The sequence below is a fragment of the Gavialis gangeticus genome, unplaced genomic scaffold (assembly GCF_001723915.1).
Source record: "Gavialis gangeticus isolate Ggan-Ray unplaced genomic scaffold, GavGan_comp1, whole genome shotgun sequence".
Lineage (NCBI taxonomy): Eukaryota > Metazoa > Chordata > Crocodylia > Gavialidae > Gavialis > Gavialis gangeticus.
This window is the reverse complement of record NW_017729032.1, coordinates 689136-701427: the sequence shown is the minus strand read 5'-3', so window position 1 is coordinate 701427 and position 12292 is coordinate 689136. Positions and strand designations below refer to the sequence as shown.

General features: G+C 58.1%; 3 protein-coding genes across 7 annotated transcripts in view; 1 reads left to right on the top strand and 2 right to left on the bottom strand.

The window, feature by feature from the left end:
- ART1 (ADP-ribosyltransferase 1) overlaps window positions 1-3041 on the bottom strand; it is a 9773-nt gene extending 6732 nt beyond the window's left edge. For 3 of the 5 annotated variants that reach the window (XM_019525055.1, XM_019525056.1, XM_019525057.1), the window contains exon 1: window positions 314-1257. In XM_019525055.1, the coding sequence (XP_019380600.1) occupies window positions 314-1253 (940 nt within the window). In that variant the 5' untranslated portion in view covers window positions 1254-1257. Of the gene's footprint in view, window positions 1-313; window positions 1282-2922 lie in introns of those variants that run through there. The other 2 variants (XM_019525058.1, XM_019525059.1) reach the window with 2 other exon arrangements.
- Window positions 2961-12292, top strand: part of LOC109303031 (ecto-ADP-ribosyltransferase 5-like) — a 59421-nt gene continuing 50089 nt past the window's right edge. The window contains exon 1 of the mRNA XM_019525062.1: window positions 2961-3042. The gene's annotated coding sequence lies outside the window, so the exon portion shown is untranslated. The remainder of the gene's footprint in view (window positions 3043-12292) is intronic.
- Window positions 6114-12292, bottom strand: part of LOC109303030 (ecto-ADP-ribosyltransferase 5-like) — a 12970-nt gene continuing 6791 nt past the window's right edge. The window contains exons 3-5 of the mRNA XM_019525060.1: window positions 9186-9906; window positions 7176-7208; window positions 6114-6317 (exon numbers count right to left, since the gene is read on the bottom strand). Coding sequence (XP_019380605.1) covers window positions 6199-6317; window positions 7176-7208; window positions 9186-9906 — 873 coding nt within the window. The 3' untranslated portion in view covers window positions 6114-6198. The remainder of the gene's footprint in view (window positions 6318-7175; window positions 7209-9185; window positions 9907-12292) is intronic.

The window sequence follows — 12292 nt, the reverse complement described above, 5'->3', positions numbered from 1 at the left end:
TAGGGTTAGGGTTATGGCTAGTGTTATGGCTAGGGTTAAGGCCAGGGTTAGTGTTATGGTTAGGATTAGGGTTAAGGCTAGGGTTAGCCTTAAGGCTTGGGTTAGGATTAAGTTTAGGGTTAAGGGTAGGGCTCGCGTTATGGTTAGGATCAGGGTGTGGCACGAAAGACTGGGCAAGACAGACCTATGACACGACCTGGTGCACTGCAGTTCCTCTGTTCCCCGAATGCTGAGAGATTTGGGAAGGGATCCCTGTCCCAGGCCAGCCCCCAGGTGTACACCACCCGTGAGATGGGCCGTGACGGGGCATTACCTTTGACGAACTCGCAGTTGTAGGAGCTGGACTTGTCCAGGGAGCGCAGCTCGATCAGGGTCCTGTCCCCGGCCCGCGTGAAGTTCTTGACCGTGAAGGTCTCGAAGGGCGGGATGAGCACCTCAGCCTCGCCGGGGAATATGGAGAAGTTGCTGATGCCGGCGCCGTGGCAGGTCTGGATGGAGAAGAAGGTGTCCTGCCCAAACTGCAGGGCGCTCGTGTTCCTCAGGGACGATGATGTGAAGTGGCCAAACCGCACGGTCTGGCTCCGCTCGGACAGGAACCGCACGCCCTTCACGCCCCGGTACACCTTGTGGCACCGGGGGTGCTGAGTGTCCCCCAGGGCTTGCAGGCCCCGCGTGAGGAGGAAATGTAAGGTTTTGAAGTGGAAGCTGCCGAGGTAGTTTTCTCGAGTGCGGCCTGCCTCCCTCACGGCCGCGTTGAAGTCCCTGTGGAGGGGCCCCTGCATGGTGTAGGCCATGATGGCAATGGCATGCTCGGCCTTGAGGTCCCGAGGCACCGGGGTCTCCGCCTGCCTCTCCTTCCAGTTAGCGGCAGCCTCCGTCCAGGCCTCGGCGTAGACCCGGTTGCTGGAGAACTCCGAGCGGTTCAGCGCCCCGAGCTCGGCCTCCATCATGGCAACGCAGCCCTTGTACTGGTCATCGAAGGCGCTGGGTGCCATGTCCAGCCTCATGTCCTTGATGGGGAACAGGTCCCTCCTGTGCAGGGGGAAGGCCAGGACCTGAGGACAAGGGGAGGATGCAGTGAGGGGAGCTGTGGCAACTCCTTGAGCGGTCAGCACGATGCAGGCATGAGGATTTGGTAGCGTGGATGCAGGTGCGGCACTCCTGGCCCGTCTTTTGCAAAGGGGTTGGACACCCGGATTAATTGCAACAGGGGTGAATGCAAGGGCAAGGCATGGGAGGGCTGCTGGTTTCATACTAGCCGCAGGCAGGCAGGCAGAAGAGGGAAGGAAATCAGGAATGCGGAAGCGGAGGCGGCAGCTGAGCAAGCCCAAGGGCTTGGAGGCGAGTTCCCAGATCACAACAGCATGTCAACCGGGGAGCTGGGGACAGCGTGCCTTCCCGCCTCAGGCTGCTCGCACAGGGCTCGGGGGCTCTGCACAGGAGATTCCTCCATGGGAGCAGGGTGCAGTCAGAGCAGGGCAAGGGTGTGGTGATGTGAAAAGCTTCAGCAACATGTGTAGGCATGCATGCGCACACGCATACACGCGCGCGCGCGCACACACACACACACACACTATACATATAAAAGTAAAGTTATAGAGTCCTAGCGCAGTAGGGCAGGAAGGGACCTCCGGAGCTCACATCTAGTCCAACCTGTCCAAAATATCCCGTGTGTGTGTGTGTGTGTGTATGTGTGTGTACGTACATGCACACACATGTAAGTCTAAAATAAACATATGGGTATGTGTGCATTGTGTGTGTGTATTGTGTGTCTATATAGCGTGTGCATACATCGTGTGTGTATGGACACGCTGTCATGCTATATCTATGTGTGCGTGTGTGTGTGTGCCTATGCAAACGTATTTTAGGCTTACATATCTATCTGTATGTTTGTGTATAATGTTTACCTCTATATTGTGTGTGTGCGCACACATGCACACACACACACTTATATAGTAGTGGAGCCCCATGGGCAAGTTGTGGGTGTTTCCTGCAGGAGGGGCAGGTCAGAGGCTGGCTCTGTGAAGGTCCAGGGTGGTGCACAGCCTCGGAGAAGCATTACCTCCTGGGGGGGGACTTGGCTGAGATCACCCAGGAGCTGAGCATGGCGCGCAGGGCCCAGCCCCATACGGGGAAGGAGGACGCATCTCTCACTCCAGGCACTGACACAGTCGCGTTGTGCACCGGCTGGGGGTGCCCGATGCTGCTGCCTGTCGCGCTCAGCACACGTGCAGCCTGCTGCTAGTTCAAGGGGGTGCCCTGTCCATCCTGCAACGGGCAATGACCTCTGCAGCTGCAGGGGCAGTGCTGGCAGGGGACATGTGCTGTCCTGCAAGGGGCATGGCCTAGTGGTTAGAGCTTGTGCTGGCCACCCTCCATATGGGTTCCCTTGCCCGCACGTGCCTCAGCTCCCTTGGGCTCTGGGATAGCTGCTCTGCCCAGTGCACGGAGAGGCTGGGAGCACAGGCAGAGGGCCCATAAACGCCTCGCAGGCAGGTGGGAGGCCCAGCTCGAGCGACCCGTGAAGACGCTTCCATCCAGCTCCTCTGCAACGATGCCGGAGCCAACAGGAGCCGGCCTCCGAACGAGACGTGGCACCGCTTTTCCTGCCATCTCGGCCACGCGGGCAGCAAAGCAAGTTTAATTAACGTCACAAACCGCAGGCAGCACCAACAGTTCCAGATAAGCAGGTGTGAGCAGCCGCAGGGTCTTAACCTCTGTGTACAGCCTGCCTGAGTCGATAGCCGGCGGGGATGCAATGGGTGTTGACCCTGAAACCTAATGACAATGTCATTCGCTCTTTAGCTACTGCTTGTTTCTAGCAGGGGCTGGGCAAAGCCCAAAGGCATTTTAGGGCAAAATGCTGCTGTTGATGCTCCTTCTGTTGGTGATGGGATTGGGTTCAGAGCCTAGCATCAGTACCTGAGGGTGCTCTGCCAGGATCCCAGCCAGCAGCAGGATAAAGACCGGCCTGCAGACATCCATCTTCACCGTGGGCATCTGAAAAAACAGCATTTGCCTAGAGAGATCAGCCAGTGACTGGTGAGTAACAAGCCACGCTTCACCACCGAAGCCCCTGGGAGCCCTGTACCTGTCGGCTCCAGCTCCCCTTCCGCCCGGCTCTGTACGTCTCTAAAGCAAGGGACGGTGCCTGCCCCGGAGAACCAACAGTCGAACTAGGCAAGAGCGGAGTTGCTTACCTACATCTTCCAGGCAGAAAAAAGCAATCACACTGGGACAGCCGGGCTTAGCAGGGCCAAGCATGAAGGGGACCCGCAGGCCCCTCCAGCCCCCTGGGGCATCCCAGTTCCCTGCTGCATTAGCCAGGGCAGGGGGCTGGTATAACCGGGGCATGGGCATTGCCATCGGCTGGTGGAGGTGATGTGGGAGCGGGGATACCAGCTCTGGCTGGGGCTGTCTGTAGTGGTGGGACGTTTCCAGGGCAAACCCCTTGCCCGGAGCAGCCCGCCCCATGTCATACTCCACCCTCCTCAGGCTCTGGGGGCACCCCCCCAGCTATCCCCACCTTGGGGCTGTGCCCCACATGCCACTGGGCCGGCCCCAGGGTCTGGCGGGTTGATAGCAAAGTGAATGGGTTTGATAGCCAAGGGGTTTCCTCCTGGGTCTCTCCCCGTTTTTCCTGCCCTTCAGGCTGCACAGAAGGGTTGCGCACCCGGCACAAGTGTCCCATCTGTCCACACGCCGCAGACCCGGGTTTACGGGGGCTCTGTAGGCCGAGCTCACGGCCCAGGCGTGTGGCGGGCTGTCTTCAAAGCCCAGCTCCCCTGAAGCCTCTCTGTGCCTGCCACAGCTGTAGCTCAGATGCCAACCCACGCCGCAGGGATGCTGCGACCCCCAGAGCTGGCAACTCCCCAGCGCCGCTCCTGGAAGCGCGAAGTGCCACGAGCTTTAGTAAGAGCTGACGGGCGATAGCGACGGCATTGCTGCACCCCACTTCATTTGTGTGCGATTTCCCCCGCCAGCCCCTGAAGGCCGGGAGCCCCAGTTTTAGGAAGGTGTTTGAGGCTTTGATGGACTCCGGGTCCTCGCAGGCTGGACTCCTTCATAAACAGCCGAACGGGGCTGTCGGCTCCTTGCATGAGCCTGCCCAGATCCCAGCCTGCCAGGAGCCCATGTTATAGCAACACCCCACATCAGCTTGTCACAAACCCTGGCAGGCAGGGGAAGCAGCTGCTCCCGGGGCTCCTGGCATGGAGAGACCTGCAGAAACCCTTATCAGGTTGCATCCTCCAAATAAACAACCCCCACCCCATGCACAACCCTGGAGGCAACAGGTCGGTGGTTTGTAGGCTCCAGATGCTGTTGTCTGTCTTGCCGCGGCCTGGGAAACTCCCAGTACGGCATTGTTAGCAAGAGGCCTGATAACCCCCAGATCCAGCTTCAGCAGCCCCTGCCCCCATACCTCGTTAACCAGGCCGGGGGTCTTTCAGGTAGACCAGGTGGATCTGAGAGGGATGGGGTCTGGCGAGGGATTTTACCTCGTTCCCCAGCTGGGGTTGGGGTGTGGGGCAGCAACTGCTTCTGCGGTGGGTCGGCTCCGGCGATGCGCTCAGTGCGGGGGCACAGCTGACATGCCAGCTCCGAGGCGTCCGGCTTGGCTTTTTATAGCTATAAACACCCTGGCCCAGAGCTCTTCCCCTCCCTCCAGCCTATTTATACCCTGGCTTTGGCAGGGGCTCTGGCAAATGTGTTGCACCACATTTCCCTCTCCATGGGGCATGTCAGGAAATCCTCTTTCAGCCGCCTGCACCCCGGGCACCGGGCATGTCTCTTCTCTTGGTGCCTCCCGCGGGAAGGAGGAAGGGGCACGCCCTGCATCTCACCAGGTGTGTTTCCCACCCAGCAATGGCTCGCAGCCCCGTGCAATCCATAACAGGATCGGCCGCCTACCCCGTCGCCAGCTGTGAAGGTTGCGTCCCACTGGTGTCTGGTGGTTGCCTGCAAAGTCGGGGCCCTGCTGCAATGGGGGCTGCGCATACGCACAACGAGGGACGGGCCCTTGGCTCCCAGACTTTGTCACAGTGGCTGGAAGTTGCAGCAAAGCAAGTTTAAGCTGGATCTCAGGAAAACCTTCTTCGCTGTCAGAGCAAGGTGGCAGTGGAAGAGATGCCCAGGGAAGGGGCGAGGTCTCCATTGCTGGAGGGGTTCAAGGAGAGGCTGGAGAGCCACAGGGATGGGATGATCTAGGTGCAGCGATGCCTGTGTGCTACTGTGGGGATTTCCCAGGCTTTGGGCCTTTGCTGGTTGCTCCTGTCCTTTCTGCTCCATGTGTCCGGGGGTTTGTAAGCCTCCTTCAGAGACGCCGGGTGCTTCTGCAGCCCAGGCTGGGGATTGGGACTGGGCCGTGCCAATGCTCATACTGGGATCAACCCTACAGGGTCCTGGGTAGATGGTCTTGCCCCTCTGCTTAGGGTCAGACCGACGCTGCATTTGGGGTCAGGAGGGGATTTGCCCCCCTGGTTACATTGGTGACTGGGGGTGGGGGGTTTGCCTTCCTCTGAAGTGGGAGCACAGCCTCTGCCTGGGATCTCCAGCATCTATTTTGCAGCAGCAGGACGTTGGTGGCTGCGGTCCCCCTGCCTTCCCTGTGGCAGGGTGGGACGATGCCTGGTGCTGGGGGTGCACCCTCCTCACTTGCTGGGTGCTCTGGCTGGCATCTTTTCGGGGCTGTGTAGCTGTGGGGGGCTGGAGGGGGCTTCTAGGTCAGGCTGTTGACTTGACTGTAGCCCAGGCAGTGCCTCCCTGCCCCACGCTCCCACCCCTCTCACCCGAATTCAGTGCTGAGCACCACCCGATCACACGGGCAACTTTGGTCCCTCCAAAATGCTGTTTTGGGGTCAGTTTAGCACATCCGGGGGCCAAAACGTTGCCCTTGCCATCCAGTACATCTCATCCCAGCTTCTTGGGTGTTAATCCAGCTGGAGGCCTGGTGCACCCCAGCCTCACCTGGCCCTGCTACGCAGCACATCTGCCTGCAGCTGGGCCAGCGCTCGTGTGAAGTCGGTGACAGCCGGGCTCCACGGGGATGTGGGTGGCACCTCCTGCCCGCTGCCCCCTCTGCACAGCAAAGCAGATCTGCAAGCTCCCAGCTCCTGGTCCCGGCAGAGAGAGACCAGCTGAGCCCCAGGGTGAGGCAGCCATCGTGCCGCCCTTTATTGGAAAAGCAGAGACGGTGTTTTACAAAGCCCAGAGGAGCCTGGAGTGGGTGGTCAATGTCCAGGTGCCCACATGGATCAGGACCACGAGGCCCCCCAGCCGCCACGGACGCATCTCACCGCACAGCTGGCAGCAGCTTCCTGTCCCAAAGGAAGGGAAACACGTGAGCCCCTTGTCACCTGGATGAGCACGTGGTGCCTAAACCCACTACCAGGCCCAAACATCTTGCCCTGAGCTCCAGCCCCCAAATTGCACCAAGGAAGCAATGGCATTGGAAAGGGTACAGAGGCGGGCAACCACGATGACTGGCCATATGGAGCGGTGGCCACACCAGGGGACACTGGCAATGCCCAGGGCTCTTCATTTAGGATTGGGACGATGTAGTCGGGGCTGGTCCTGCTTGGAGCAGGGGGTTGCACTAGATGTGACCTCCTGGGGTCCCTTCCAACCCTCGCTGTCTATGAGGCGCGAAGCAGGAGAGCAGGAACTGGTGCTCGCCACCTCCCAGGGTGCCAGAATGAGGGGGAATCAGCAGGAAACAGGTTCAGAAGGAACAAGAGAGGACCATTTTTATGCAGCGCATCACTTGTTCACGGCGCTCATTGCCAGAGGCAGAAGGTACAGCTGGGGACCAGACGAATTGCCAGAGGACAGAGCCACGGGGTGGTATTCAGCAGGACGGTCTGAAATCCCTAAACCAGCAAGGATGGAGGCCAGGGAAGGTATTGCATAGGGAATGAATCACTTGAGAGGGATCTGGTTTGATGCTCGCCCTCTAAAGCATCCCCTCCTGCCGCTGTTGGAGACGGGGCTCTGGGCTGGCTTGACCTTGGGTCCACCCCAGTTCTAGGTCCTTGGAGGACTCCTGTTTAGAAACCAGGGGACCTTCATGCATCCAAGTGCTGCTCATCTTAGGAAGGACGCAGAGCTGCTCGGGCCCCGCGGGGCCTGCCCGGAGCAGAGGGAGAGGGAGAGGGAGGGAGAGGGGAGCGTCTTACCAGAGTGTTCAGTGCAGTTTGCGGACTTCTCTCCTGAAAGGCAAAGAGAGATGATGTTGGTTACCCACGGGACCTTTCCGTGCCCTAGGCCGTGCACCCTGGGACCGCGGCAGCCCTGGGGATCTTCCCTTGCCCTGGCTGGTTTGTTCTGAGCTCCGGGCCAGGCTTGTCTTCAAGACGGGCTTTCAAGAGCAAGCCGGGCCCGGGTGCTCAAAGTCATCAGGCTCTGAACTCCCATGGGAGTCCCCAAAAACAAGGTGCCTAAATCCCCTGTATAAGCCTGGCTGCTGGCACCTAAGGCTCTTCTGAAAGTCCTCCCAGACACCCCCTGCATGTCTGGGTGTCCGAGTGCCCATTGAGATGTCAGGTCCCTGCGGCGCATGGGGAGGATCCTAGAGAAGTGGGGCTGGCAGGGAGCTGCAGACATCACATCGAGTGCAACCCCTGCTTGAGGCAGGATCAGCCCTGTCCAAACAAGAGCATCCTAGATGTCCCAGTCCTAGAAGGGAGAGTGTACTTCTGCTTTGCATGAACCCACGTGGATGCAATGCACACTTCCTGATACAGACGGCACATCACGAGGCAAGCACGAAGCTGGGAAGGGTCAGGCTTGCTGCCTGGAGCCTGGTGCGGGCACCGCTGGCCACGTGGACGGCGGTATCACAGAATCATAGAGGATGAGGGTTGGGAGGGACCTCAGGAGGTCACATCGAGTCCAACCCCCTGCTCAGAGCAGGACCAGCCCCGACTACATCATCCCAGCCAAGGCTTTGTCTACCTGGCTGTTAAACACCTCCACGGATGGAGACTGCACCACCTCCCTGGGTATCCTGTTCCAGTGCCTCGCCACCTTCCTCATGAGAGAGTTTCTCCTAATATCCAACTTCAACTTCTCTTGCTGCAACTTGAGCCCATTGCTCCTTGTCCTGTCACCTGCCACCACTGAGTCTAGCCCCATCCCTTTTGCAACCACCCTTCAGGGAGTCAAAAGCTGCTATCAACGGAGTAGCACTGATACGAATTCTCATTTCACATGCTCACGTGGCTGTTTTCCACCCCTGGCCCCATGCCATGTGCAGAACTCAGTGGGCCATGACTGGCCAGAGGACGTGTCCAGCTATCCTGGCTATCACAGGGGCAAAGCATGGTGCATGACCGGCTTCATTTGTAGTATTAATTAATTTAATTTGTATTAAATGTGCATCCCTGCTGCTGCTGCTGCTCTGTACAGCCCAGGAGGTACATGTGCCTGTTCTGCAATACAGGTAGTTGAGGGTGCAACACATGTTCTGGTCTGAACCCGTGTATGCAATCATGCCCAGCTGCTCCAGTGCCATCCTGATGGCTAATGGGATTACAGTCTGTTCCTTTTTGTAGTCCCTGCTTCCCTTTGCAAAGAGGCTGGTGCAAACCGCAGGGCTCCAACTTCAACCCTGGGGCCTCAGGATGAGCAGGGATGGATGAGTGCAATGATCTCGTCTTGATGGGGGCAGGGCAGGGGACCTGAAGTTGGCCCATTGCTCAGAGCTGAATTTCACCCTCGGCCCATAAATGAGATGAACCAGACCCAGGTCCCGGTGGGAGCCTCCTGCTCAGGGCAGGACCTAATGCATTACTTTTCTCCTTGGTCTGGCCTAGTCCAGGACCACTTCCAGGATCACCTCCCAGTTTGCACCAGTTCTGCTGACACTGTGCCGGGGGCTGGGGGCTCAAGCCTGACTACAGGGGGAAAGGAGGGGAGATCATAGGATCCTAGAGCAGTGGGGTGGGAAGGGACTAATTCGACCCCCTGCCCGAGGCAGGATCCCTGTGGCAGGGTGGGGTGTGATGCCTGGTACTGTGCCAGGGGTGCCTGTAGTTTTGCTCAGAGGTTGGACAAGGGGTTTGCCTGGGTTGGTTTGGACAGGGCTGAATAGCTCTGTGCAATCGCTGCCTCCTCCCTCACTGGTGCCCCCGGCTCCCCCCTCCCCGAGGCAGCACGGGGCAGGTCCCAGCCCGCCAGGCACTCACCGCCCAGGTAGGCGCAGTTGAAGTGGCTGCAGGTGCGGTTGGTGCTGTGCAGCACCAAGACGTTGCCATCTCCCTGCCGGGTGACGTTGGACACGGTGAACACCTCGCCGGGGGGGATCAGCACCTCTTGCTCTAAGGGGAAGCTGGAGAGGGCCTCGATGTGGGCCCCGACACAGGAGCGCAGGATGAAGGACGTGGCATTACCGTAGCGCCGAGCGATGGAGGCATCCAGGGACGAGGAGGTGAACTGTCCGAACCGGACCGGGCCTGCCGCAGGTGGGTTGAAGCGGATGGAGCGGACCCCCCGGTACAGCTGGTTGCGGTACATGCGCCCGCAGTCCTCCCGCAGCAGCTGCAAGGCTCTGCTCAGGTAATAGTGCAGGGCCTTGAAGGGGAAGGTGCGCAGGTAGGTCTCTCGGGACACCCCCGCCTCTCGCACAGCTTGATTCAGGTCCCGGTAAAGTGGCTGGACAGAGTCCGTGTAGACCAGGACGGCGATGCCGTGCACGTCCCGAAAGCCTGCAGGCAGATGCAGCCCTTTCTTCTTCTCGGCCCAGACGGCCGTCAGGTTCATCCACATCCCATCCAGCAGCGGGTGTCTGGCTCTCTCCTCCTGCAGCAGCCGTGGAGCAGCCGCCTCCATTTCCTCCGTGCACCCGATGTACTGGTCATCGAAGGAGTTGGGCGCCATCCCCAGCGGCAGGGACTTCTGGCTTCTCACCTGTGAGGGGGACAAGAGCGGCCATTGGCTTTGGTTGACCGCAGCATCGCCTTCAGCTCCAGGAAAATGAGAGGCCTCCTTCCTTTGGGAAGAGCTGTGCTTGATTCCTCCAGGTTGGGTCCCTCACCCACGCCCGCCCACCCACCTCTTTGGAGAGCAGATGTGGCCACGACCCCCCAGAAGCACAAAGGAGCCAGGCAGCTGCTTCAGAAACAAGAATGGTTTAATATTCACTGACCGGAGCTTTGTCTGGTGCAAAGTGAAGGCCGATAGACAGCCCCCCCCTGCTTTTCCACCCTGCAAACCTCACTTGTATCTAAACCCCTGGAACCCAGGACATAAAGGGCACATCTACACCTGCTGATTTAAGACACATTAGCCATTTTTAAAGTGCATTAACGGCAAAGGTTTACATGTGCATGCCCTTAATGTGCCTTAAAAATGGCAATTATAGACTATTTGTGCCTAAATTAGATTTCTGCAAAAGCAGAGATCAAATATAGGTGCGAATAGCTGAAGTGCCTTAATGCATGTGTAAATGGGCTAAGGCACATTAGCGCTGTGTATGTTGACTGATGTTGGACTAACTTTAATCTGAAGTTGGTTCACACTGCATTAATGAGCCTTAGTGCATGCATGTGTAGACATACAACTAAATTGCCTTAATGCTGCATGCAAAAAACCCAGCACCTGGGACATGTGGATGTGGCGGGATTTCTACAGGGGCTGTGTCTACAGATCCCGGAGGGGCCTGGCTAGAGGGTCTTGTTCCTCCGCTCAGAGTCAATATTTTGGGTCAGGAAGGAATATCCCCCTAGTCGGATTGGTGTGGACGGTGCGGGGCTTTGCCTTCCTCTGTAGCCCTCTGCCTGGGACGTCTTGAGCCCATTTTAACAACCGACTTCCTGTCCGTGCAGTGGCGGGACATTGGCCATGCCATCGCCTCACTGTGATGTTTCAGGCACTGTTCCTGATAGTTGTGGGTGAAGTTTCATTCCCAAAGCGTTTCAGACCAGGGGTCCGAATGTTTTTGATCCTCTGGATTCCTATTTGAAATCTCCGGGTTTGCCTTGTGACTCACGTTTGCCCACCCAGCAGGGCCGACACTGCTCAATGTGGTGTAACTTGTTGCACATCCAGCCAGCAAGACTGCTCTGTGATTGTAGGACTACTGTGATTGTGAACTACTTGCTCAAAACATGGGTCTCTCACCTGATGCCAGGCTGCTCCCAAGACTATTTGAGCCAGAGTGTGGTGCTTCAAAGGGCTTGGGAAAATCAGCTCATCACCAAAGTGCTAAGAAAGGCATTGGGGGTTGGATTAACGACTCTGAATAATAAAGAATCATCCACCTCTTTGCAGGGACGTCATCTCAAGCGCTAATGAGTTTGGCTGGATTAACAGAGTAGGGAAACCTCTTGCCGGAGGCATTGCTACAGAGACTGGGGTTCAAAACTGGCTTGAACCCAGCCAGCCAGCTTATGCAAGCCTTTGACTTTAAAGACTTTACTTTGCTGGAAATCTTCTGGTTTCAGGCGGTCGCAGGCACGTGCTTTGTGGGATGGGGCTTGCCTGTTCCCACACAGCACCTGCTAGTGCCATTTATTGCTCTGGCTGCTGTCTGCAGAGCCTGGCATCCTTTCCCTTGGCACCTTGACCGCTGTGACTGTGTCTATCACCTTGCGTGCAAACTCTGTGCAGGGAACAAGACGTCCAGAAACCCACAGACCTCGACCTGCGGCTGAGCCGGCCAGGCACTAAGCACACAGGCGAGGGTGGAGGGGCATGAAGTAAGAGCATGAAAGCTGCTATGGACTGGATCAGACCACGGGTCCATCTTGCCCAGTCTCCGGTTGCAGAGAGCGGAGGCTGGAAGAGAGGAACCAGGGCGAACCTTTAAATAAACTACACTGGTCCTGGTAGCAGCCCAATTACGGCAGCGCGCAGCTTGCCACGGACTAAGGGAGCTGGCTCTGGGACAGAGGAGCAGGAGTGGACACCTGGAAGGGGACATGAGCAGAGCTGCAGCGGAGCAAAGCCCCAGGAGACAAATGCATGCAAGCCCGGGGACCGGCGAATCTCTCTGCCCCCGAAGAAACCAGCCCACGAAACGGCAGGCCCTGCAGCAAGACGCCTCTCCAGGCAGGGGCAAAATCCGGGGACTGGTGAACGGCAAATGCTGCCGCTTTGTTTGTAAATGGGAAAAAGTGACCGGGCAGCCGGAGTCCTGTGACTCTGACTCAGGAGCAGGGGAGGTGGCAGAGCAGGGTGTGAAGGGAAGGGAAGGGAAAGGAAACTCGACCAGAGGCTCTCGTTTATCTGGGCTTTAATTCTTCCACTAATGAACTTAGTGCAAATAGGAGGAGGTGCAGGTGGAAGGGGGGTG